General features: G+C 36.5%; 2 protein-coding genes across 2 annotated transcripts; one reads left to right on the top strand and one right to left on the bottom strand.

Annotated features, from left to right (window-relative positions):
* Positions 1–14709: 14709 nt before the first annotated feature.
* On the top strand, positions 14710–17968 carry LOC113318420 (tryptophan synthase beta chain 1-like). Its single transcript, XM_026566589.1, has 5 exons — positions 14710–15142; positions 15528–15884; positions 16596–17038; positions 17144–17238; positions 17602–17968. The coding sequence occupies exons 1-5, from the start codon at positions 14813–14815 to the stop codon at positions 17775–17777; spliced, it is 1401 nt and encodes a 466-aa protein (XP_026422374.1). The 5' UTR covers positions 14710–14812; the 3' UTR covers positions 17778–17968.
* A 998-nt stretch (positions 17969–18966) lies between these two features.
* LOC113319127 (glucose-6-phosphate/phosphate translocator 2, chloroplastic-like) lies at positions 18967–24281 on the bottom strand. The gene is made up of 5 exons (XM_026567405.1): positions 23325–24281; positions 22997–23222; positions 22482–22716; positions 19967–20180; positions 18967–19369 (listed from the first exon to the last, which is right to left on the bottom strand). Exons 1-5 carry the CDS (start codon positions 23853–23855, stop codon positions 19358–19360), a joined length of 1218 nt encoding a protein of 405 aa, XP_026423190.1. The 5' UTR covers positions 23856–24281; the 3' UTR covers positions 18967–19357.
* Positions 24282–25153: the final 872 nt, after the last annotated feature.

Genomic DNA, 25153 nt, shown 5'->3' with positions numbered 1-25153 from the left:
GAGAGAAGAAGTTCTCGATGGGAGGAAGAAGGGAATGTTTGGTTAGGAAGAAGATATTTGTTTCTAGGGTGTGAGGCGGGGACATCGAATGTTGATTCACAGCGAAGAGAAAGCGTTGGATGATCACATCTGGATTAAATCGAACGGCACGAAGGAAACAGGCGTGGAGCGACCGTTGGATGTGTGATACATCAAAACTGACGACTTAAGATGGAGTTAGGTACTATGATGTTAGACAGGAAATTCAGATTTTGATGCACGATGATGAAGCGACCGTGGGATGAAGTGATGGATCCAATCTGACGGCTGAAAATGGAAGCGGTTTTAGGTTTGGATTTTGGGTTTAGGATATGGGTTTGGGTTTAAGATATGGGTTTGGGTTTAGGAAATGGATTTGGGCTTAGGTAATCTTGAGCCCACTTCTTCTTTAAGAACAATTTCTTCCTTGTTAAGCCAATTTTCATCCTTGAGTCTTCCATACCGCATTCTTCACTTCTTTTACGCTAGAGTTTCCTTCGACTTTTTCCCGTGTCTTTGCTCTTTTCGCTCCGTGAGTTAACCAGGCTTTATTTAGTACCTAAAAATGAAAAATCAATTGATAAAAGTATTTATTCTTGAAAACAACGAAAACACAGAATATGGGATAAAATGGAGCGTTAGTGCACAAATGATGAGTTAAATACCAATAAAAAGGTGCAAATATATACAATATTTGGCACTCATCACCAACACCTTCACAATCTCAACACCTTCTTCGCTTCCCAACCTAAGATCAACCCCATCTCCTTCACTTTGTGACCGAAGCAAGTCTATAACGGCCATTTCTTGGTTTAGAACAGAATTGTACAGATTGATTTCTCGAATCAAAAGCACTCCCGTGCAGTGCATTTGTTTAGGGTTTAGATTCATTTCTCATCCACACACCCCAAATTACCAAAACCGGCAGAAATAGTTTTCACCCATAAACAACAAGATATACCAACAATTTATTATTCTAAATCACTGTCATCCATCTCGACAATCTATACCATAAGCAGTTGCAATCTAAACAATTTAAATCATCATAATTATCTCGAAGAGTTAGTAGAGAGTCAATTCTAATCATTCATTTATACACATTACCTACAACTAAACTAAACTAAACTAATATTATTAATCTTCTCTTATAGTTCCGTTAAGAAGTTGTATCAACACACTTGGTTTATTTACAAGAAGTACCTAGTTTCATCGTGCGTATTGTGACGAAAACCTAGGTATATCGCAGTTTAAAACTAGATGAAACTGATTTCATCCTGCATATTCTGATGAAAATAAAGTTATATCATAGTCTACAACTAGATGAAATTGGTTTCCTCCTGCATGTTTTTACGAAAATACAATTATATTACATCCTACAACTAGATAAAATTGGTTTCATCCTGAGTATTCTGACAAAAATTAAGGTATATCAATATGTAAGCTATATGAAATTGGTTTCATCATATATTTTGACAAAAATACAGTTATACTGAAGTCTAAAAATAGATGAATCTGGTTTCTAGTTGAGTATTCTGACGAAAATTAAGGTATATCAGTGTATAAACTATATGAAACTAGTTTCATCCTGCATATTTTGACTAAAATAAGTTATATTACAGTCTACAACTAGATGAAATTATTTTCACCCTGAGTATTCTGACAAAAAAAATAAGGTATATCAATGTGTAAACTAGATGAAACTGATTTCATCCTTCCCACCAAATACAAAACATGATGAAACCATTTTTCCTCCTTGTATAACATGGATAAAGTCAATATCAGCTCAATCGAAAACATGATGAAACTGGTTTTCATCCTAGTATAACATGGATGAAAATAATTCGAGCTCTATCCAAAACATGATGAAATTGGTTTTCATCCTAGTATAATATGGTTGAAATCATTCAAAATAGGCTATATCAGTACACATATCTTTGTAAAATCAACATACAACCAAAAATCTAAATTCACATGACCACATTCAAACAGGATTCTATACTAATGGTAATCAAACAACATTTTTAACCTAAATTTCATTTCTATTTCAACATTTCAATCAAAAAACATGTTTTTCCTAAAATTAAAATCAAAAACATGAATTAGGGTTAAGAAACTTACGGGTATTCGTCTTGAATTGATAGATGATAACAGCATAATACTATTCTTTTCAATAATTTAGGGAATTTGAAGAACATAAATCACAATCGATAATAGAGGTGGTTGTGTCGATGATGAACGGTTTGGAATCCAGTTATCTGTATTGCTGATGGCGACGGTGATGAATCTGAGAGATTTTGGTGTTGGTGTTTTGCTGATGGAAATGGGAGAAGATAACTAAGAAGAGGGGTTTTATGGTATGTATTTGATTTTTTATTTTAACTATCCATTTGACCCAGACCTTATGCTACCCGTCCATTTGAACCATATATAACACCTTTTTGGCCAAATAGCCAATTTTCTGTTAATCATACACGTACATGGATGTTAAAATATCCACGTCTCAAGAAGAATCCATATAAATAGGGATGATCAAAATTTTATGGAGATTTATTCCCCTATGGATATCTGGATAAATTAATATCCACTAGTTGGGATCCATATAATCTTTTTCTTGTTTTTATTATATTAAAATACTAGGAAAACATTTGTGATTAATCTTTTTCTTTTTCCTTACTTGCTTTAACTATTATTCTTGCATATTTTCGTATTATTACTCTTGTTTTCTCGTATTTGTCTCAATTAGGTGAATCATCCAAAAAGGAGCTATAAAGTGCTGAAAAGAGCTAGGAAGAAAAGTATTCCAAGAATCCAAGCGCCCAAGTCCAAGAGAAGTGGAAGAAGTGCGACGAAAATGAGCAAAACGCACAAAATCAAGACTCAGGCCAAAGACCGATCTTAACTCACTCAAATTAAAGATTTCTCATCATCATCTTGAATAGAATTGAAAGATAAAATGAATGCGAAAAGAATGAGGTCATTCCGAGTTCGGATGAAGAAGTTGTGGCCAAGACAGATTTTATTGAATACCGAAGACAGTGAAGTCCGCGAACTGGGTTTGCGAACCGATTTCGCCGACTTATTTCCGAAAATTTCTGCTGGAATTTGAAGTTTGCAGACTGGGTACGCGAACTTATCAAACGGAAAACGTGTATTCACACCTTGGAAGGCCTAAGGGCACGTTTGGGAACGTTAATTCGTTATTTTGGGTCGGGTTCTTGAATCGAACCCAATATGTGAACGCCAAGAAATGTAAAACCTATAAAAAGGTATTAGGTTATGTGAAATCATACCACATCATTATGTCACGAAATTTTTAGGGTTTGGAGAGAAGAAACATCACACGGAGCGATTATCAATCGTAACGTCATCTCTTTACTTTTCTCATATGTATATCATGGATGTTTCTACATCCATGAGTAGCTAAACACCTATTGATTGAGGATGAATTCTAAGTTGTAAACAAGATTTGAGTTATTATATTAATCTACTTTGAAGTTCTTCATATGATTATCGTTTGTTTATACTAATTAATATTTATGATTGATTGATAAATTGTTTAGGTGGCCAACTAAATTAATTTGTGGATTCAATCTATTGCTAGTATTGAGTTAGGAGATAAGTAATCGTTGAATAACTTGTACACAAGTAGAGAACACAAAAACTTGCAGAGGGATTATGTGGAGCGATTATGTGTATAAACAACACTAAAAAGTGGACCTTGATCTAAGAGTCTAACTAGTAGGATCAACCTATAAATTCACAAAAGATAAAGCATTCGATTGGATTACACCTTGAGTGATCTACTACTTGGTGGTTCGTTGAATAGAATCTGGTAGGCGAGAACATCCGTATCCAGTGATATAAGGAATTTAGGGGATAACACTGATCTAGATGTTATTACGGTTGGTGATAATCTATGATTAACGACGAGTATACAATTATAATAACTCATTGACGGTTTATATACGAAGAAGGATTCCTCGATCATATCTCTCTTTATTGATTACAATACAATTTTATTTCTTTGATTATTTATTTTGTTCACAATCTAAAACAAAACCCCCCTTGTGACACTTTGACAACTAAAACTCACTGCTTTTCGTGGGAACGATCCTTACTTCCATTATATTACTAGTTAATTGTGTGAAAATAAGATTATTAGTTTGATTGCACTTACGACACACATCAAATTTTGGCGCCGCTGCCGGGGAGCAGTCGGTAGCTTTAGTTGTTATTTTTATTAGTTTTAATCTTGTCTTTAGAATTTCTTTTTAGTTTTTAATTTCGTTTTTCTAGATTTTTATTTTCAGGTACTTAATATCTGGCACCTAAAGACTGGGAATACCAGAGGTGCGGAATCCAAACTCGTAGGGGAACGGTGTTACAAGCATATCCACAGTTGCAAGAAGAACCTTCTACTTCAACAATGGTAGGCAATACAAATAATCCACCACCTCCACCTGCGGAGAGGAAGTTAGGGGAGTTGACATCTCCATGCTTAGATTCGCAACCACTGTGCATTACAATCACTAACCCAGTGGAGCTGAAGTTGAGCTTACTTCATCATCTGCCAAAGTTCAAGGGACTTCCAGGTGAAGATCTGAATCGTCATCTTCGAAAATTCCAACAGAAGATGACAAGTCTTAGGCAAAGTACGGAAGACAGTGATACGGCATTGCTGCAAGCCTTCCGATTCTCTTTAATAGATTCGGCGGAAGAATGGTTGTATTACCTTCCTCCAGGGAGTATTACAACATGAGCCGAGATGAAAAAGCTATTTTTAGAGAAGTATTTTCCTGCTTCTAAAGCAGCATCCGTTAAAGAGATTAGTGGTGTTTTCCAGATTACCGGGGAGTCTCTCTATGAATACTAGGATAGGTACAAAAAGTTAGTGGCAAGCTGTCCCCATCACACCATATCTCCAACACTCATCATTCAATAATTCTATGAAGGATTACTTCTAGAGCAACGAAATTTGATTGATGCAACCACTGGTGGTTCACTTACTGAGAAGACAATCTCTCAGGCGACTAGTTTGATCGAGAGTATGGCTTCGAATGCTCAACAACTTTACACCAGACACGACTCAAATGTCAGGAGAGTGAGCGAGATTGGAGATTCAAATACAGAGCATCGATTGAGTACTATTGAAAAGGCAATTCATCGTATAGCCTCTGTAGTTGCTCCACCATACGAAGACGAGGCCGAGGTAAATGCTATATTTCCTAATCAGAGGCAAAGGTATGATCCCTATTCGAAATACTTATAACCCTGGTTGGAAAGATCATCTTAATTTTAGTTATGCTAACAAGCAAGTTGCAGCTCCCAATCCATATGTGAGGCAAGGTGGTTTTCAACAACAACAACCTCAGAATGAGGAATCCAAGTTTGAAGCACTCATATCCATAATCAAACACGGTCAGCAGAAAACTGATCAGTTCATACAAGATGCCAAACAGAATCAGCTAAAAAATGATAATGCTATTAAAGATTTGGAAACTCAAATGGGGCATTTGGCTACAACAGTGGGTAAGTTGGAAGCACAAGCATCAAAAAAGTTACCATCTCAACCGTTCGTGAATCCAAGAGAGCACGTTAATGCGGTTACGTTAAGGAGTGGAAGAAAAACTGAAGAGCCACATCAACAAAAAGAGGTTAGTAACGACATCGAAAAGGAAGTAGAAGAGGAAACCGTCCCAAAGGAAAAGCCAACCTCAAACGGCCAACCTAAGGACACGGTTCCCATTTTTACCATACCACCTCCTTTTCCTAGTTGTTTTGCCAAATCCAAGAAATAGTCTCAAGACACGAAGATCATGGATATTTTTAACAAGATACACATCAACATTCCATTTATCGAGGCCATCAGAAACGTACCCAGATATGCTAAGGTTTTGAAGGATTTGTGTACAAGGAAGGATATGTTGATTGTTAATCAGATTACTCAAGTGGGCGAAAGTGCTACAACTATGTTGCTAAAGAAGATGCCTACAAAGTGTGAAGATCCTGGCGGTTTAATGGTACCAGTTACCATTGGTAACCGACGATTTGATCGTGCTTTGCTTGATTTGGGAGCATCCATAAGTGTTATGTCAGCCGATGTTTATGATTCTTTGAATCTCGGACCTTTAAAAGAGGCAAAGATCACTATTCAATTGGATAACAAGTCCAATATGTATCCTAAGGGAGTCGTGGAGGACGTGTTAGTTCAAGTGAATCGGTTAATCTTTCCAGTTGATTTCTACATTGTGGATATGCACAATGGAGATAATTGTTCATCTACTTCGTTACTTCTTGGAAGACCGTTCATGAAGACTGCAAAGCCGAAGATTGATGTTGATAGTGGTGCACTCACTATGGAATTTGATAAGGAGATCATACGGTTCAATATTTTTAAAACCATGCGCTATCCTAGTGATGTTCACTCAGCCTTCTCCATTGATGTTATTGATTCGTTAGCACAACAAATGTTTGATTTGAATGCTGAAGATGATCTTGGAGTTGTGATACAGAATATCATTGATTTGGACGTTCATGGACATCCGAACCTGGACGTTGAGATAGCCAAAGATCTAGTGGAGATGTGTGGTGCCTTAACAGCACTACCAGAAGCATAAACGGGTAATATTTCTTATATTTCGTTACCCATAACTAATGAGGTTCCTTTACTTCTATTGTGTAGGCACCGAAACTTGAATTGAAGTCGCTTCCAGACCACCTAAAGTACGCATACTTGGGTGATAAAGAAGAACTTACGGTGATTATTGCAAAGAACCTCACACCAATACAAGAAGAACGTCTACTTAGGGTTCTGAAAGAGCACAAAACGGATATTGGTTGGACAATGTTGACATCAAAGGCACTAGTCCATCCATGTGCATGCATAGAATCCTAATGGAAGATGATTTTAATCCTTACGTGATGCTCAGCGTAGGCTTAACCCCCGAATGATGGAGGTCGTAAAGAAAGATATCCTCAAATTACTAAGGTGGGGGTGATTTACCCAATTTCTGACAGCAAATGGGTTAGCCCGGTTCAAGTGGTGCCTAAGGAATCAGCTGTCACTGTTGTTAGAAATCAAGATGATGAACTTGTTCCTACAAGAGTTCAAACAGTATGGAGAGTATGCATAGACTACATAAATCTTAATACAGCAACCCGAAAGGATCACTTTCCTTTGCCTTTCATTGATCATATGTTAGAGAGGTTAGCTGGACACTCACATTATTGCTTTTTAGACGGTTATTCGGGCTACAATCAGATTGTATTGCGCCGGAGGATCAGGAGAAGACTACTTTTACTTGTCCTTTTGGTACGTTTTCCTATAGACGAATATATTTTGGTCTTTGCAATGCACCTGCAACTTTTCAGAGGTGTATGGTCAGTATATTTTCTGACTATGTGGAGCGCATTATTGAGGTATTTATGGATGATTTTAGTGTTTATGGTGATTCATTTGATTTTTGTTTACAAAATCTTGAACTTGTGCTTAAAAGATGCATAGACACTAATCTTGTTCTTAATTGGGAGAAATGTCACTTTATGGTAAACCATGGCATAATGCTTGGTCACATTGTGTCCTCTCGAGGGCTTGAAGTTGACAAAGCAAGGATAGACTTAATATGAAACTTACAATATCCCACTTCGGTGAGGGAAATTCTTTCTTTTCTTGGTCATGCAGGTTTTTACATGCGGTTTATCAAGGATTTCTCCAAAATCTCAATGCCGATGTGCAGATTATTGCAAAAAGAGGTTATTTTTACTTCAACAAGGAGTGCAAGGATGCCTTTGATAAATTGAAAGAATTGTTGACAACTGCACCAATTATCAAGTCAGCAGACTGGAGTTTGCCATTTGAATTAATGTGTGATGCAAGTGACTATGCAGTTGGAGCCGTTTTGGGTCAAAGAGTAGACAAGCTGTCTCATGTGATTTATTATGCATCTAGGACCCTAAACGATGCACAAATCAATTATTCTACCACCGAGAAAGATTTTTTGGCTATAGTGTTTGCAATTGAAAAATTTAGATCCTATTTGGTTGGTTCAAAAGTGGTTGTGTATTCCGATCACGCAACACTTGGGTACCTACTAAAGAAGAAAGAAGCTAAGCCAAGATTTATACGGTGGATACTGCTACTGCAAGAATTTGATTATGAAATCAAGGATAAAAGAGGTGTTGAAAATACTGTTGTGGATCATCTCAGCAGACTTGTTGTTTCCGAAGAAGAACTTCCTTTACAAGATCGTTTTCCAGACGAACAACTTTTCTCAATTGAAGATTCAACACCTTGGTACGCGGATATAGTGAACTACTTGGTTACAAGACAAGTACCTAGTACAATATCTAATTTTCAAAAGCTTAAGCTTAAGAAAATAGCCAAGCAGTATGTGTGGGATGAGCCCTACTTGTAGAAATACGGTTCTGATCAAATCATCCGCAGGTGCGTACCTAATTCTGAATTTCAATCTATTCTTACTTTTTGTCATACTTATGCATGTGGTGGTCACTTTGGTTCTAAACGTACCGCTTTCAAAGTACTTGAAAGTGGATTTTATTGGCCTACCTTATTTGAGAATGAATATATCTTTTGCAAATCTTGTGATAGATGTCAAAGAACGGGTAATCTAGGTGCTCGAAATCAAATGCCACTCACACCAATTCTTGATGTTGAAGTATTTGATGTGTGGGGAATTGATTTTATTGGTCCTTTTGTCAATTCTAATGGAAAATTTTATATACTTCTTAATGTGGATTATGTTTCGAAATGGGTGGAAGCTAAAGCCACCCCTACAAATGATTCTCAAGTTGTTTGTGAGTTTTTGAAGGAATATATTTTTTCTAGACATGGTACACCAAGAGTGATTATCAATGACGGAGGTTCGCATTTTTAGAAATCCTTTCATGCTCTACTCAAGAAGTACAACATAACACACAAGGTTGGTACGCCATACCACCCACAGACTAGTGGGCAAGCCGAAATCTCAGACCGTGAGATTAAATCCATTCTTGAGAAAACCGTAAACACTACACGGAAAGATTGGAGTTATAGGCTTAATGATGCATTATGGGCATATAGAACGGCGTACAAAACACCGATTGGTATGTCTCCATATCAGTTGGTTTATGGAAAAGCTTGTCATCTTCCGGTTGAACTTGAACACAAGTCATATTGGACGGTAAAGATGTGCAACATGGATCATGACAATGCGGGGAAACAAAGGAAGTTACAACTCAATGAGCTAGAGGAGATACGTAATGATGCTTACGAGAGTTCTCATATTTACAAGAAAAAACGAAACTTTTCTATGACAAGATGATTTCTCGAAAGAATTTTATTGTGGGGAAAAAAGTTCTTTTATTTTATTCTCGTCTTAAACTATTTCCTGGTAAGCTAAGGTCCATATGGATTGGACCATATGTTGTTACTAATGTTTATTCTCATGGCGCAGTTGAAATTTCTAGTCTTAGAGATGGAACAAATTTAAAGGTGAACGGCCATATATTGAAGCCATATTATGAAATCATTGCTTATGTGGATATGGATGTGCAAGAATTTCATGATTATCTCCCTCTGGAGGAGTAATTGACGGAATGCCAAATCGGGCTGAGGACATTAAACGAAGCGCTAAATGGGAGGCAACCCATCGGTTTTGTATCTCTATCCCTTTTGTTTTTAATTTTCTTAGTTTTGCATATCATATTTTTCATTTCCATCTTAGATTTTACAAGTCTTATATCTATAATGAAAGTTTTGACGAATTCTCGCCAGAAAATTATGGCTGCGCAGTTGTCACGAAAATAGCTCTCGAGACTTCATACGGAGTCCGATTTGAGTGGTTGACCCCAAATTTTAAAGAGGACAGACTCACCTTTCTTTTACAAAAAGAAAATCTGAATTCGGAGTCTGTTAAGTTGGAGCGATAGGCCTGGACATTTGAGTTTCGGTATTTTTTCAGAATTTTTTCAGATTGCATGACAGTCAGTCCGGAGGCCATCAAAGTCAGACCTTTTATCGAAACGCTGTTCCCTTTTGACACTTTATAGAAAATACATAGGCGAACAACTTTAGTTTATGATGTTTTTCCTATTTCCCTACCCATTGGTACAGTTTTCGAGTTTAATTTGTTGTTACGTCAGATTTCAGAATTTTCGGTTTTGAACATTGAGGACAATGTTGAGTTTATGTGTGGGGGAGCATTTAGTATCATACTATTTGCAAATGCACATAACAAATAATACTATTTGATTTATTGCATCCTTGAGACTTCATCTTTTGGAGTTAATTATGAGCTATTTAGGATGACACTCTACACCTCTTACAGTTCTTACGGCTATAGATTAAGTTCCATTTATTTCAATCCTTAAATATATATGTTCATAATTGAATGAAAAACTAAACTATGGTAGTCGTTTGAAAGAGTCATCCTCGAAATCATTACTGAATCACTTTCTTTTTATTTTTGCAGTTTATGTTTCTCTAAAGTGATTTGATGGGATCCTAATACTGTCGTGGATGTTGTAGCAAGGTAATCATTGGTTGAGTATATAAAAGTCTCATAAGACATTTGTCTTACACTCTTAAAGAGTAAAGAGTGATCCGAAAAAAGTAAAAAAAAAATGGCTCCTCTTCTTTTATTGACATTAATAAATGATAGGTCCGGAATCGCGGATAATCAAAGTCGATGAAAACAAAAACCATATCATCATTATATAGCAAGTCAAAAGACTATTGATGAGGTTCTTGACACTTGGATAACAGTATGTATGAAACGTTGTCCCTGTCTCCGTCGCCTAAGCAAGCGTGGAGTGCAGGATCCAAAGCAACTATCACATACTTGTTGAAAAGGAAACATGCGCTTAGAGTATCTAATCATGTGGTCGAGTTAAATGGGTGCTTCTCTCAACTATTGTGTTATAAATATATATCCTTTGACGACATTCATACAAGTATTGTGGGTAACATCTTTCACTTTAGTCAACATTTGCACACTTCACTTTTCTATTTTCATTTTCTTATCTATCCATGTGATTTCAGTATGCGAGTGTTGTGATAAACGTTGCAACCAGTACGATGACTATCTTAGTAGAGTTTTGTAATCAGGTTGAATGTCACACGTAAGTAATTGCTTGTGTGTGATTATTGGAATGTATGTGGGATGTTTGTAGCTAAAGAACATATGCAAGCTAATTATTTGGCTTTCTACTTTGTGTCTATCCTTAGTGGTTCTTGATAGTTTATGCTTTCTTTGCTATTTTTCTTGAAAATTATGTATCTTATGTTTGAGTTTGAGTTTATTAGGTGCAATGGAGTCATTTGGAGCAAAAGAAGGAGAAACGTCCATTTGGAGCGAAAAGCGCAAAAAGTTCAATTCACTGGCGATATTTGGAGCAGACTAGGTCATGCAAAAGGAGTTATGCAGAAAATTATATTGTCAGTCTCCTAGAACCGACAACTTAATTCTCAATTCAACTGTCAGTTATATTGTGGGTATACCTCTTGTAAGCCCTCACGAGACTATAACTCGTCCACTAAGGACACGTAGGGGTTTAAAGGCATGTTATTCATGCTAAGAGTAATTGTATCCTCTCGACATGGGGTTGTTGTATTTAGGATTGGTTTTATTTAGTTTGCTCGAGGACTAGCAAAAGCTAAGTGTGGGGGAATTTGATTAGTGCATAATTCATATGATTTTAGTATCCATTCCATACTTTCTTTAGTTATTATTCTTGCATATTTTCATATTATTACTCTTGTTTTCTCTTATTTGTCTCAATTAGGTGAATCATCCAAAAATGAGCTATAAAGTTCTGAAAACATCTAGGAAGAAAAGTATTCCAAGAATCCAAGATCCCAAGTCCAAGAGAAGTGGAAGAAGTGCGACGAAAAGGAGCAAAACGCTCAAAATCAAGACTCAGGCCAAAGACCGATCTTAACTCATTCAAATTAAGGATTTCTCATCATCATCTTGAATAGAATTTAAAGATAAAAAGAATTCAAAAAGAATGAGGTCATTCCGAGTTCGGATGAAAAAGTTGTGGCCAAAACAGTTTTTATTGAATACCGAAGACAGTGAAGTCCGCGAACTGGGTTTGCGAACTGAGTTCGCAGACTTATTTCCGAAAATTTCTGCTGGAATTTGAAGTTTGCGGACTGGGTACGCGAACTTATCAAACGGAAACGTGTATTCACACCTTGGAAGGCCTAAGGGCACGTTTGGGAACGTTAATTCGTTATTTTGGGTCGGGTTCTTGAACCGAACCCAATACGTGAACGCCAAGCAATGTAAAACCTATAAAAATGTATTAGGTTATGTGAAATCATATCACATCATTAGGTCACGAAATTGTTAGGGTTTCGAGAGAAGAAACATCACACGGAGCGATTATCAATCGTAACGTCATCTCTTTACTTTTCTCATATGTATATCATGGATGTTTCTACATCCATGAGTAGCTAAACACCTATTGATTGAGGATGAATTCTAAGTTGTAAACAAGATTTGAGTTATTATATTAATCTACTTTGAAGTTCTTCATATGATTATCATTTGTTTATACTAATTAATATTTATGATTGATTGATAGATTGTTTAGGTGGCCAACTAAATTGATTTGTCGATTCAATCTATTGCTAGTATTGAGTTAGGAGATAAGTAATCGTTGAATAACTTATACACAAGTAGAGAACACAAAACCTTGCAGGGGGATTCTGTGGAGCGATTGTGTGTATAAACAACACTAAAAAGTGGACCTTGATCTAAGAGTCTAACTAGTAGGATCAACCTATAAATTCACAAAAGATAAAGCATTTGATTGGATTACACCTTGAGTGATCTACTACTTTGTGGTTCGTTGAATAAAATCTGGTAGGCGAGAACTTCCGTATCCAGTGATATAAGGAATTTAGGGGATAACACTGATCTAGATGTTATTTTACGGTTGGTGATAATCTATGATTAATGACGAGTAGGCGATTATAATAACTCATCGACGGTTTATATACGAAGAAGGATTCCTCGATCATATCTCTCTTTATTGATTACAATATAATTTTATTTCTTTGATTATTTATTTTGTTCAAAATTTAAAACAAAACCCCCCTTGTGACACTTTGACAACTAAAACTCACTGCTCTTCATGGGGACGATCCTTACTTCCATTATATTACCATTTAATTGTGTGGAAATAAGATTATTAATTTGATTGCACTTACGACACGCATCAAATTTTGGCGTCGTTGCCGGGGAGCAGTCGGTAGCTTTAGTTGTTATTTTTATTAGTTTTAATCTTGTGTATTTAGATTTTCTTTTTAGTTTTTAATTTCGTTTTTCTAGATTTTTATTTTCAGGTACTTAATCACTGGCACCTAAAGACTGGGAATACCAGAGGTGCGGAATCCAAACTCGTAGGGGAACGGTGTTACAAGCACATCCACAGTTGCAAGAAGAACCTTCTACTTCAACAATGGTAGGAAATACAAAGGAAGATAACATGGTTAAGTGGAGTAAAGGAGAAAATTTACATTAGACTTTCTTCATGACCTTGAATCTTAAGTTCATATCATCATTTTGTCTCTAAATTTAAATAAATTGGTTAGATGAACTATAGATAAAAAAATTTATTTGATTTTGTTACCATTTAGTAGCAACCCAAAAAACAAATGTTAACAAAACCTCCATTCAAAATGAACTTGACCCCTTGCATGGGAGATCCTCTAATAGCTCACGGTGTCATCTTTAGAATAAGAACCATAGAGGAATGTGTTAAAATGTCTATTTTTTTCAATATGGAATAGAGAAGAAGTCAAGGAGTGCAATATTTATTACTGAAAGTTGAGAACGAATAAGTATTTGAGCTTTTTTAATAGAAAAAAAGTGTTCAGAAAATCAAGGAAGTATCACTAACAGAAATCAAACTGACTCTTTTCTCCATAAACTCTGAGAGCGCTCCTGGTCTGAATAGTTTCTATTTAGTACGCACAAATTTATATATTTTTCTATAATTATTTATTTATTTATTTTGTAAAACGATTAATGTTTTGATTATTTTATTGATGTATGCAAGTGAAATCTTTATATAATTTTTGTCTTTATCAATCACTGGGACTTCATAGAAATTATTCGCAGAATCCCCGGATTCACGTCAAAAGGTTTTCAATCTCTTTATATATTGTGATCGAGGGTGATTGACTAACCTCAGTTGTTAATTTTGTGTGTGTAGACGAATTAATGTGAAAAGAATATATTTATAAAGTTGTGTAATCTGAATATTATGGGAACCGAAGATGTTCCTAATACATTTGATTTGTTTTTTTTGGCTGATCCATTTGTAAATATCACTCTAATGAATAATTACTCTATTCTAATGATAAGTGCCCTTACTGGATGTTCAACTTGAATTGATGGAACTGGTGTCATCGTAGAAAAAGTCATTAAGTCCTGAATTCGAAACTCGCTAGCATAAAATTCTTTATCGATAAAAACAAAATAAAAAGAAAATTGTATCGGTGGATAGAAAGCAAACAATCTTTGGAGTAGGTGGGATGACTCTATATATTTTATCATTTATTGCCATTAGGTTGCAACAAAGATTCTCAGTGGTGACACGTGTATAAATATCTGTAGTTGATAAAACTCCACGTCACTTCAAAAAGATTTCCTCATTAACTAAACCAAAATCAATTACCAATTTTTCCTTTTCTATTCCCAGCACCAGAATTACTAATACCAGAGCAACCCTGTCTCTCACTCTCTATCTCAAAGGAAATCTCTTCGGAAATTATAACTTGTAAATGGCTTTCTCATCCTCCACTGTTACTTGCAAAAACCCTAATTCTAATCTCCTTCAAAAACCATACCTTTCTTCTTCTTCTTCCTTTAATCCTTTACGAGTTCATTTCCAGAAATTTCCTTTACCTTCTTCTTCTTCTTCCATTAAAAGTTCTTCAATTTCTTGTGCCGTAACTGAAGAGAAATCAAAAATGTCGACTATTTCGCAGAGACCTGATTCTTTTGGTAGGTTTGGGAAATTTGGGGGAAAATATGTTCCTGAAACACTAATGTATGCACTTACGGAGCTTGAATCTGCGTTTCGGTCATTGGCGGCAGACCAAGATTTTCAGGTTAGGGTTTATCAGATTTTTCTAAAATTTATTGTTGGTTGATTTTTTTTTTTTTAGTCATAAACTGAAAATTAGAAATTAGAGTAGGAAGACTTATTAGATTCATATAGAATAATGGATCCATACTTTCTCACAAGATCATCTTTTGAATTGCATTGTTCATTAATTTGATTAGGATTTTCTGTGGAACTTTCTAGCACCAAATTGGCGCCAATTTTTTTGTTTTGCTGTTTCGTTTGATAAATTCATTATAAAAGAATCTCTTCCAAACGGGTTCTGGGGAATATACATTTTGCAGACTATGTAGTATTTTTTGCTAATTATTTTCACAGTTACGATTTCTTTGTTTTGTGCTGATTTTGGATGTATGGTTGTTTGATTATAGGAAGAATTGAGTGGAATTTTTAAGGACTATGTTGGTAGGGAGACACCTCTTTACTTTGCAGAGAGGTTAACGGAACACTATAAGTCTGCTAATGGGGGAGGACCTCATATATATCTTAAAAGGGAAGATCTTAACCACACAGGTGCTCACAAAATCAACAATGCTGTTGCCCAAGCTTTGCTTGCTAAGCGATTGGGGAAAAAACGGATTATAGCTGAGACTGGAGCTGGTCAACATGGGGTTGCTACTGCAACTGTATGTGCTAGGTTTGGTCTTGAATGCATTATATATATGGGTGCTATGGATATGGAGAGACAAGCCCTTAATGTGTTCAGGATGAGGCTTCTTGGAGCTGAGGTTTGTCGCTGTTCTTTCTTTTTGATGCCTCTCAAATTGATAAGTAGATTGCTGTTTGTTCAGTTATGTTGAGATATAATCAATGGGATTAAAGTCGTTTGCCTCAGCATTTATCTCATGCTAGGTTAATAATGACTTCAAGGATACTAAATACTTACGTATATTTTTATTATTAGTCAGCCATCTGATTTTGTAAACTCGTCGCCTAGAGGATCAACTTTAGCTATGACCAGCAATTATTAAAGCATAAACCATTGTTTGATGTCAAGAGCCTGACTAATCTTTCTGTGCCAATTTTGTCAAGCACTTACCTAGATGTGTGGGGATGTAGTCTTAGAATGAAATTATGCTTCAGTATTTACGAAACAAAGAGTGTTTTTTTTTTTTTTGAAGAGGGTATGCATGAGCATATCCAATACAAGGTTAGGTATATAATTAGATAGCAACTATCTGATGTTGGTTGAAGGTTTGAAACTGTACAGCCAGCAGGGTATAACCTTTCTGCCCTGTAGGTTGTTACTTCTCTGCTTCTTTTGGGATGATTTGACACTTTTTTGATAAAGCATTTAAGCATATATACTTCGAAGTAGTGATATCTTGGACAAAATTTTTTTCCGAAACTTACTCGGTCTTTCATCACATCTTGCGCTTGTTCTTTTTTGCCCAGATTCCATTCTAATTTATTTATTTTTCGGTGTTTTTGTCTTACAGGTCAGACCAGTCCATTCCGGAACAGCAACACTGAAAGATGCTACTTCAGAGGCTATTAGAGACTGGGTGACGAATGTGGAGTCCACCCATTATATTTTGGGATCTGTTGCTGGACCACATCCATATCCTATGATGGTGAGGGAGTTCCATGCCGTGATAGGCAAAGAAACAAGGAAGCAGGCAATGGAGAAATGGGGTGGAATGCCAGATGTTTTAGTTGCCTGCGTGGGTGGAGGTTCTAATGCAATGGGACTCTTCCATGAGTTTGTTGATGACAAAGAAGTTAGGTTGATTGGTGTAGAAGCTGCTGGTTTTGGCATAGACAGTGGTAAGCATGCCGCTACTTTAACAAAAGGTGAAGTAGGGGTTCTGCATGGAGCTATGAGTTACTTATTGCAGGATGATGATGGTCAGATAATTGAGCCTCATTCAATAAGTGCCGGGTAAGAATACAACTTACATTTCTAGTGGTCTCTGTTAAAGTCGTCTCCTTGTAAGATTCGAGTAAGCATCATAGTCGTAACTGTTCTTTTCCTGTATTGAATTAGCTTGGATTATCCTGGTGTGGGACCGGAGCACAGCTTTCTGAAAGATTTGGGTCGGGCTGAATACTATAGCATCACTGACGAAGAGGCACTGGAAGGTATGGCGGATGTATCTGTGTTTTGTTAGTGTGTCCTATGCTTCTTGGTTATGAACTGGTATGCGTATGATTAAAAAGGAATACCCTCAAGTCTCCCTGGATGTTGTTGCTTCTTGGTTATGAACTGGTATGCGTATGATTAAAAAGGAATACCCTCAAGTCTCCCTGGATGTTGTTGTTTCTGTACATGTGAACTGTTCATCCTTATCAAGACTTAGACACTGCACAACCTAAAAACAAAATGTTTGAAGTTAGAAATACATGAAGTCTCCTTGAACTGGATGCTTTCAAGTGTCTTATGTACCTCCTTGCTTCCTTTTATGATATTTGAACTAATGGTTAGTTGTTTTTGTGATATTGCAGCGTTCAAGAGAGTATCCCGACTTGAAGGCATTATCCCAGCTTTAGAGACATCCCATGCCCTTGCTTACTTGGAAAAGCTTTGCCCAACTCTTCCAGATGGAACTAAAGTTGTTGTCAACTTCAGTGGGAGAGGTGATAAAGATGTCCATACAGCCATTAAGCATTTGAAGCTTTGAAGGTTTGAACTAGGATCCATGACTTTATGAGTAATAAAACAGAAAGGGTTGTACAAGAATTTGCTTTTCTCATGTAACGAAAGTTCTGGTTGCTTTTATATCATCTTTTTTCACGCATCTTGTGTTTTTGTTATAAGTGTCAGACAGACCTTAGTGATCAATATAATCCTTTAAGGTGGATTAAATCGTCAGAACTGATAGTTCAATTTCCTATCGACGGCCATTTCAGATATGGTTCACGTGGTCATGAATTTCAGATCACTTGCAAAAAAACATAGTGCACGTCTTCCTGGTTACTTGCCTCGACTTTTTACTTCACAAGCCAGGTATCATGATTTCTGCAAAACTGAGCTCACTCCTGGCAACTGTTAGTTTCGTGGGGAACTTCTGGGTGGAATCAATTTGGTTTGAGGAACTGTTGCTGTTAGTCCCAATACTTCTGAATTCATTCTTAGGCTTTCAATTTGGCATTGTTCAGTCTAAAAGACCAAATGGACAAAGGCATTGGAATCTAACAACTGCACAAATCCACTACTGGATGAACTGTTACATACAAGTTTGGAGTAGAAAATTGCATGCACTGGACTAGTGTCTTTTAACTTTTTTTCTCTTCTTTTTTTCCCTGAATTACAATTTCTTTTTTTCTTTTTTTCCCCCCCTGAATTACAATATTTTAAGTTGACACCAATGTCGACCCTAATTACATACAAGTTTGGAGTAGCATGCACTAGACAAGTGTCTTTTAACTTTTCTTTTCCCCCCTGAATTACAATTTATTTTTATTTTTTCTTTTCCCCCTGAATTACAATATCTTTAACATGACACCAATGTCAACCCTAAAAGTGGTCCAAAGGCTAAAGAAGCATGCCATTTGTTTTTTTTTTGTTTTTTGAGGCATACCGCAATTTGTTACTTATAGGTCCTATTTTCTTGTGCAAGAAGAGCTGTCCTTTCAAAACTCTGGAAGTCAGTTTTGTGTACTACATTGGGCACCCAATGAGTAGCCCAAACTCCAACTTAGTCAGTTGGAGTTTGGGGCATTTTTGGTTTGACAATTGACAGATCACCTTAGTCAGTTGAAAGGTCATCTTGTGACACATCTCAGCATCATGTCATTATAGAGCCTTAAAACTAAATAGTAAACAACCATAAGAAAAATAAGACAATCTGATTAAGATTAAAGAGAATGTGAAATCATAAGATTCCCTTGTATTATTATTCAAACCAAAAATGGTTTGGCTCAAAAGTAAACAAAGAGTCTGCGGCCATCTTTATTTTCAGTTTCAAAAGAAGACTTCCTTGTGACAACCCTAACCTAAAAAGGTGAAGGGATGAAACTATGTTCTAAGTGGGAACTAGGAAACTGATAGTTGTTAATATTGTTCTCCAACGACATTATTATCTACAACAAAACTACTGCTGTCTATTGCTCCAACTGACCAAAATTGGATGCCTTCTCAGGCCGCGAAACATTTCCTAAAAGGTTGTGCTTGTGAGCTCGGTCTGCTTGCCATTGCGCTGTGATTTCATAAACTTCAAACTGCTATATTTCAACTGTATATTCCTCTAACTAAGTCTCTTTACTGTTTCGCCTGCACAAAAGTTACAAGGGAAGAAATATAATCAGCAACATTGTTAATTGACTGTAACAAACACATTCCACTGAAGGAATTTTTTGCTATATATCATTTGATAATGCTATCATCCAGTAACGGTGAAGAACTATTTTGGCTCAGATGGAAGCCCAAATTGAATGATCGTATCGGTAACATAAGAATCTTATTACAAATGAGTTTCTGGAGGCTCAAAATATAATCGCCAGGCAAATATTGTGATATACAAGGAAATTTACTTTGTTATACTAAATAGTTTCAGATGGTATTAGTGACCCCATGGACCCAAGGCGAGTCATGTCCTCCAAAAGACAGAAGGGCTGTCATGAATCTGCTTGTTTGTTCTTTTTAACGAAAGAAAAGTAAAATCTGAGCTTTTGGCATACATAAGATACAAACAAATAATATCTATGGGATACATCATGTCTAGCTGTATGTTGAGTAACGGAAGCTGTATACATAAGATACAAACAAATAATATCTATGGGATACGTCATGTCTAGCTGTATGTTGAGTAACGGAAGCTGTCAACATATTTAGCGTAATAAGCTTGAACTGAGAAAATGAGACTTTTACCTGGGAGTAGAGGAACGTTCCAAGAATTGCAATAGCAGCCCCAAGAGCGTTTACGGCTTGAACAGGCGTGCGGAAAATGATTATGGAAGAGACAATGACAGATATCCTCTTCATGGTATTTCCAATGCTAAACGTCAAGGGGGATATCTCATCTAGGGACATGTACGAGAACTGATTGTACAAATGGTAGAAAATACTTTGCGCTGCTACCCACCTATAATTAAGAACCACAAGACGACATACAAATTTCCAAAGTAAGAAGATTTAAAAGAATTGAAAGATCAAAACCTTATGACCAAAAAGAGAAAAACCACGACACGGCTCATTAGGAAGGTGGGCTAGGGAGAGTTCAGGATGCCACTTGATTAAGAACGATTTTTTAGGGATCATGATTTTTTTGAGGGGACCATAGTTTTATTAGGCCACCTTCCCTATAGTTATAAGGGGTGTCCTAAAACATTGAAATGACTAACTTATCTTTAACCTAATTTAATTTAAAACCAACCCAATAACCACCTATATATATAACCACCTCCCACCACCACCACCTCCGATTACCACCACCACCAACCACCGATTACCACCACCACCACCGCCCACCACCGCCCACCACCGCCACCACCTCTGATTATCACAACCACCGATTACCACCACCACCAACCACCACCACCACTATATATATATATATAGCTTAATTTAACAAAGATATTCTCACAAACCCATTACTTGTCATTCGTTTTAACGATTACCACCACCACCAACCACCACCACCACTATATATATAGCTTAATTTAAAACATTAACAAAGATATTCTCACAAACCCATTATTTGTCATTCATTTTACCACCAACCACCGATTACCACCACCACTATATATATATATATATAACTTAATTTAAAACATTAACAAAGATATTCTCACAAACCCATTATTTGTCATTCGTTTTTGGTTGAATAAATGGGAAGTAATCATTAAAATGAGTTGAAAATGAAAGTTGTAGAGAGGTTTAATGGAGGGTTTTTTTTCCAGAGAAAAGTTCGGTTATCACGAATTAATTTTTTCTTAACCGAACTCTTAGTTCGGTTGATTCGCAAAAAAAATACTTTTAATCGAACTCCTTGTATTAGAAGGACACAAGTCCATAAGTTCGGTTCCTTCGCAAAATAAGGATATCACCGAACTTTAGTTTACGAAAATAATGAGAAGTCCACAAGTTCGGTTCGTTCACAAAAATGTTAAGTTTTCTTTGTAACCGAACTCTACCTTTGAAACTTCGTAACCGAACTCTACCTAATTCACCAAGAAATAAATTTCGTAGTAACCGAACGTTTGCCTAATTGCATATATAAGCCCAGTTCGGTTGATTCGCAAAATATGTTGAAGTTTGCGAACCAACCGAACTTCTAACACTAGGTTACTTTTAACCTGCAGTTCGGCTGGGAACTTGGTTGCGTTGAAGTTTGCGAACTAACCGAACACACAAGATGTACCCAAATAAATTGTTAAATTCAAAGTTTGGTTACCTACCATTTTATCCTAGGTAACCGAACATTACACTGTACGACTAAAACCTCCATTAACGAGCGAGTTCGGTAACCTGCGTGTTTGGAAAACGTAACCGAACTACACTTTCAGGTGTGTTCGGTTCCATGTTCTTGACATATGGTAACCGAACTGGCCCAAATCTACATAAAAAATTTCATTTTTTTTTGAAAGTTTGGAGCAATTTAACCAACATTATCTAAGTTTGAAGCATACCTGGGTACCCAAATACCCTTCCTCCGGTTGTGGTAGGTAAAATCCATCGTTTTTCATGTTTTCCTTTTTCATCTTCTCTAACTTTACTCTCTCAATAATTCTACTTCTTTAAAAAAAAACATCTGATTTTTTAATCTCACTAATTATCTTTAACTTAATCATCTCACTAATCATTACACTAACCATTATTAACACTAACTAATCATCACCTAAAATTAATCAGAAGGGTAATTTAGGTATTAATATAAATATCTAGATAAGGGGTGACCTAGATTTACTTCTAATGTCTTTACCCAAAATAAAACCATGGTCCAAAAAAAAACCATGTCCCCAAAAAATCGTTCTTGATTAACCCAAATTCACAAGATGACTTTTTTGAGGGGTTGGGCCACAATTTACATTCTACAAGTATCAGCCCTGTATAACAGGACAACAAAGAAGCTGTCAGCAGAAGACTTCTACTATACGTTCTTGATTAACCTCAAAGGACATTGAGCACGTGATAGTGATGGAACATATGGAGGGCAACTGATCAAGATACACATAGTTTTTCTTGCTCCAGCAAATACATGGAATGACACAATTACTGGCAGTTAATAAACAAGTTTCTGGTATTACTTTCCCATTTCGATTTTTTTTAAAAAAAATTATAACACAGTAAAATGCAATGGGGTGATGGGAAGGGAAACAAACACGGCAAAAAAGAGGAGCATCACAAAATGCAAAGTAAAAAGGGTGAGAGGTCATGTGTATACCAAACAAAATTGGGACCAATCTGAGCGATGGCTGTTTCCCATCCAGCTGCCCACACTTGGGGACCCTCCACAGCGATGGCAAAAGGTGTGAGAATTAGGAGCGACAACATCGACAGACAAGCGTAGTAGTTCATCCCACCAACTGACTTGCTTGCGGATTTCCCTGTCATACCTTTCTTCGAGAATATGTTTCGGAACACAAACGCCAAGTTTGATATCATAGCACCCATAAATCCTACATCCAGACAAACACCATAAAATTCACAGTACAGAAAACAACCCCCACAGGTAAAGAAAAGAAACAAAAAGCCAATTGTCATATAATTCCTAGATTTCTACCCAACCCCTAGTGGGGTGAAACACCCGTGAATGCTTTGGAAGTATCCAAAAACAAATATTCGAATCTAAATTCTGCAAAGGAGGTTGCACATAACGCAATACAGTACTAAGAGCATAAAAACAAAGGACCAAAAAAGCAAATTCATTTATGCATACAAAGAAACCAGTTTCCTTACCAATCATGTTAAAATTGAGCTCAGTGAGAGCAGCAAGACCGCAACCTCCAATAATTGGGAGAAGTGAAAGATAAACCGGCATAGGGAACGTCTCCCCCATTATAAACCTTGAAACCAACACACTAAAAGCAGGCTCACCACTTTTAATGATGTGAGTGAAAGAAACTGCAACCTTGGACATACTCACTGTTGCAGCTACATGGCCAATTGTATGAGCAACAGCAACCTAAAACAAAAAACACAACCCATAAGATTAAAATAATGAAACGGAAACCAGAATCAAACAAATTCAATAAATCAAACACAAGAAAGGCCTAAAAAATCTTACCGGTAAAAGGGTTTTCCAGAATTGTAAATCAGTTTCAGGAGGTTCAGCAATTCTAGTTGCCCATGAAATCAACATCATCAAAGAACCAGCAGCAAGAGATAGAAGAGATGTGAGCCATGGGTAAGGAAAAGCATTAAGAACTTTCTTGTTATAGATATTGAACACCACATTCAAAGCCCACCATGTGGCAAAATATATACTAATTTTAGCCTTCTGAGCTGCTGCTGATCTTGTTTGTTGATCCGGGAATTCAATGTTTGCATCCATTGGTTGTGATCTATCAGCCTCATAAGCTTTGCACTCAAAATTTGCATTTTTAGGTTTAGATTTCTCAAAAGAAGCAAAACCTTCAGATGAAATATAAAGAGGTTTTTGAGATGTCAAAGCAGAGGTTTTAGACTTCGAGACTTTTTTAATCGGCATGGATAGAAACAATGAAAGTCGCGGTTTTGAAATAGCATTTGAATTCTTTCGAATTATACCAGAAGCAGAACTAGAAATAGCTGCAGATTGCTTAAATGAAGAAATCATTTTAAACAGAAAACGTTGGAATCAAACACCAACAGCCAAATGAAATTATCTGAAACCTCAATATAAAGACCAAACACCAACTGATTTTGTGTTTTTTCGACGGATTCCGAAATGCCTCGAAAACTCAGAATTGATTTTTCTGAATCCCCAAGAAAAACAATGATTTTGAAGGAGAGATTATCAAAGAAGAAGGGATTAGAAGGATAGATTAAAGAAATAAGTAAAAATGGATCTGAAATGAAAGAGATGTTTTTTCTTCTCTTCTCTTCTTCTTGTCCGTGAAGAATGAGACTGATTTTTTCTCACTGTGTTAGTTTCAAGTTTTAACAAATATAACAAACAAAGATATTGAAAAGTGCAGAAGAAAGCGCGGTTTCGATAATAATCAGTCTAGGGAATACCGTACATCTTCTGCCTGCCTCGGAACTATGTTAGCATTATTGAACCGAAACCTACAGGTATGTGTTGTTGTCCATGCAGCTGAAACCAATGTGTACCAATGTTTTTACATTTCGGACACGTGGTCGTCAATTTTGAACGATAGCAAAGAACGGACATTATTCAGTGTCGTTTTTAAAATGTGTTCGGTCCATAGTCCATACTCTATTCACGTTGTCGAGGCAACCAAATGAGACTCTTCTGGTTCTGGGTTGGTTCAGTTTTCCCATCCCAGATCCCACCAAGGAAAATTGTTTCACGGGCGAATCTTACTAAATTTGCGACCAACATGTTGTACATTGATATGCATATGCGTGCATTTGCATCATTCCGTGAGCCTACCATTCATAGAACTTCTCGAGCTATTGTTTTGGTACACCGAGTGGTGAATATACTTGGGATATTCCCTCCATCCAAGTACGACTTAGTTAGAGGGTGCTTGAATGTTGTTACTGCGTGGTTAATAGTAGTATGACGCATACGCTGCTATGCTCTATGTATATCTGCGTGACATTTTTTTTTATAGTAGTTATTTGTGTAACATCTTTCTTCAAAGAAAATACATTGACATTTTCGATTAAACAAAGGCTTTGGCGAAAGAATAACTAAAAAATCAAAATGGTGTAACCACGTGATCGCTAATCAGCAGAACCATTATAGCATGACTCCAACCTAGTAAACCATTGCTACCTGACCCCAACCCCTAACTTTTGTGTCCCTTTGCACCGATCAAAATGCCCCTCAAGCATATCTCATTGGGAAAATATGAAATGTCCCAATATAGTTCCCATGAGCCATATGCTTATGTACAGACCCCTTATCGTATTTCTTTTTTTTTTTTTTTTGTGGATAAACAAGAA

The sequence above is a fragment of the Papaver somniferum genome, chromosome 10, assembly GCF_003573695.1.
Source record: "Papaver somniferum cultivar HN1 chromosome 10, ASM357369v1, whole genome shotgun sequence".
NCBI classification, from domain to species: Eukaryota; Viridiplantae; Streptophyta; class Magnoliopsida; order Ranunculales; family Papaveraceae; genus Papaver; species Papaver somniferum.
Note: the sequence above shows the minus strand (reverse complement) of the source record. Positions and strands in the feature narration are given on the sequence as shown.

Bases quoted from the DNA above. Each gene is read 5' to 3' on its own strand.
- LOC113318420 (XM_026566589.1), top strand. From the start codon at position 14,813: ATGGCTTTCTCATCCTCCACTGTTACTTGCAAAAACCCTAATTCTAAT. The intron at 17,039-17,143 runs GTAAGAATACAA...GTATTGAATTAG, and splicing joins CCTCATTCAATAAGTGCCGG to CTTGGATTATCCTGGTGTGG. The intron at 17,239-17,601 runs GTATGGCGGATG...GTGATATTGCAG, and splicing joins TGACGAAGAGGCACTGGAAG to CGTTCAAGAGAGTATCCCGA.
- LOC113319127 (XM_026567405.1), bottom strand. From the start codon at position 23,855: ATGATTTCTTCATTTAAGCAATCTGCAGCTATTTCTAGTTCTGCTTCT. The intron at 23,223-23,324 runs GTAAGATTTTTT...TTTTTGTTTTAG, and splicing joins TCTGGAAAACCCTTTTACCG to GTTGCTGTTGCTCATACAAT. The intron at 20,181-22,481 runs GTATACACATGA...TCTTAATTATAG, and splicing joins ATTGGTCCCAATTTTGTTTG to GTGGGTAGCAGCGCAAAGTA.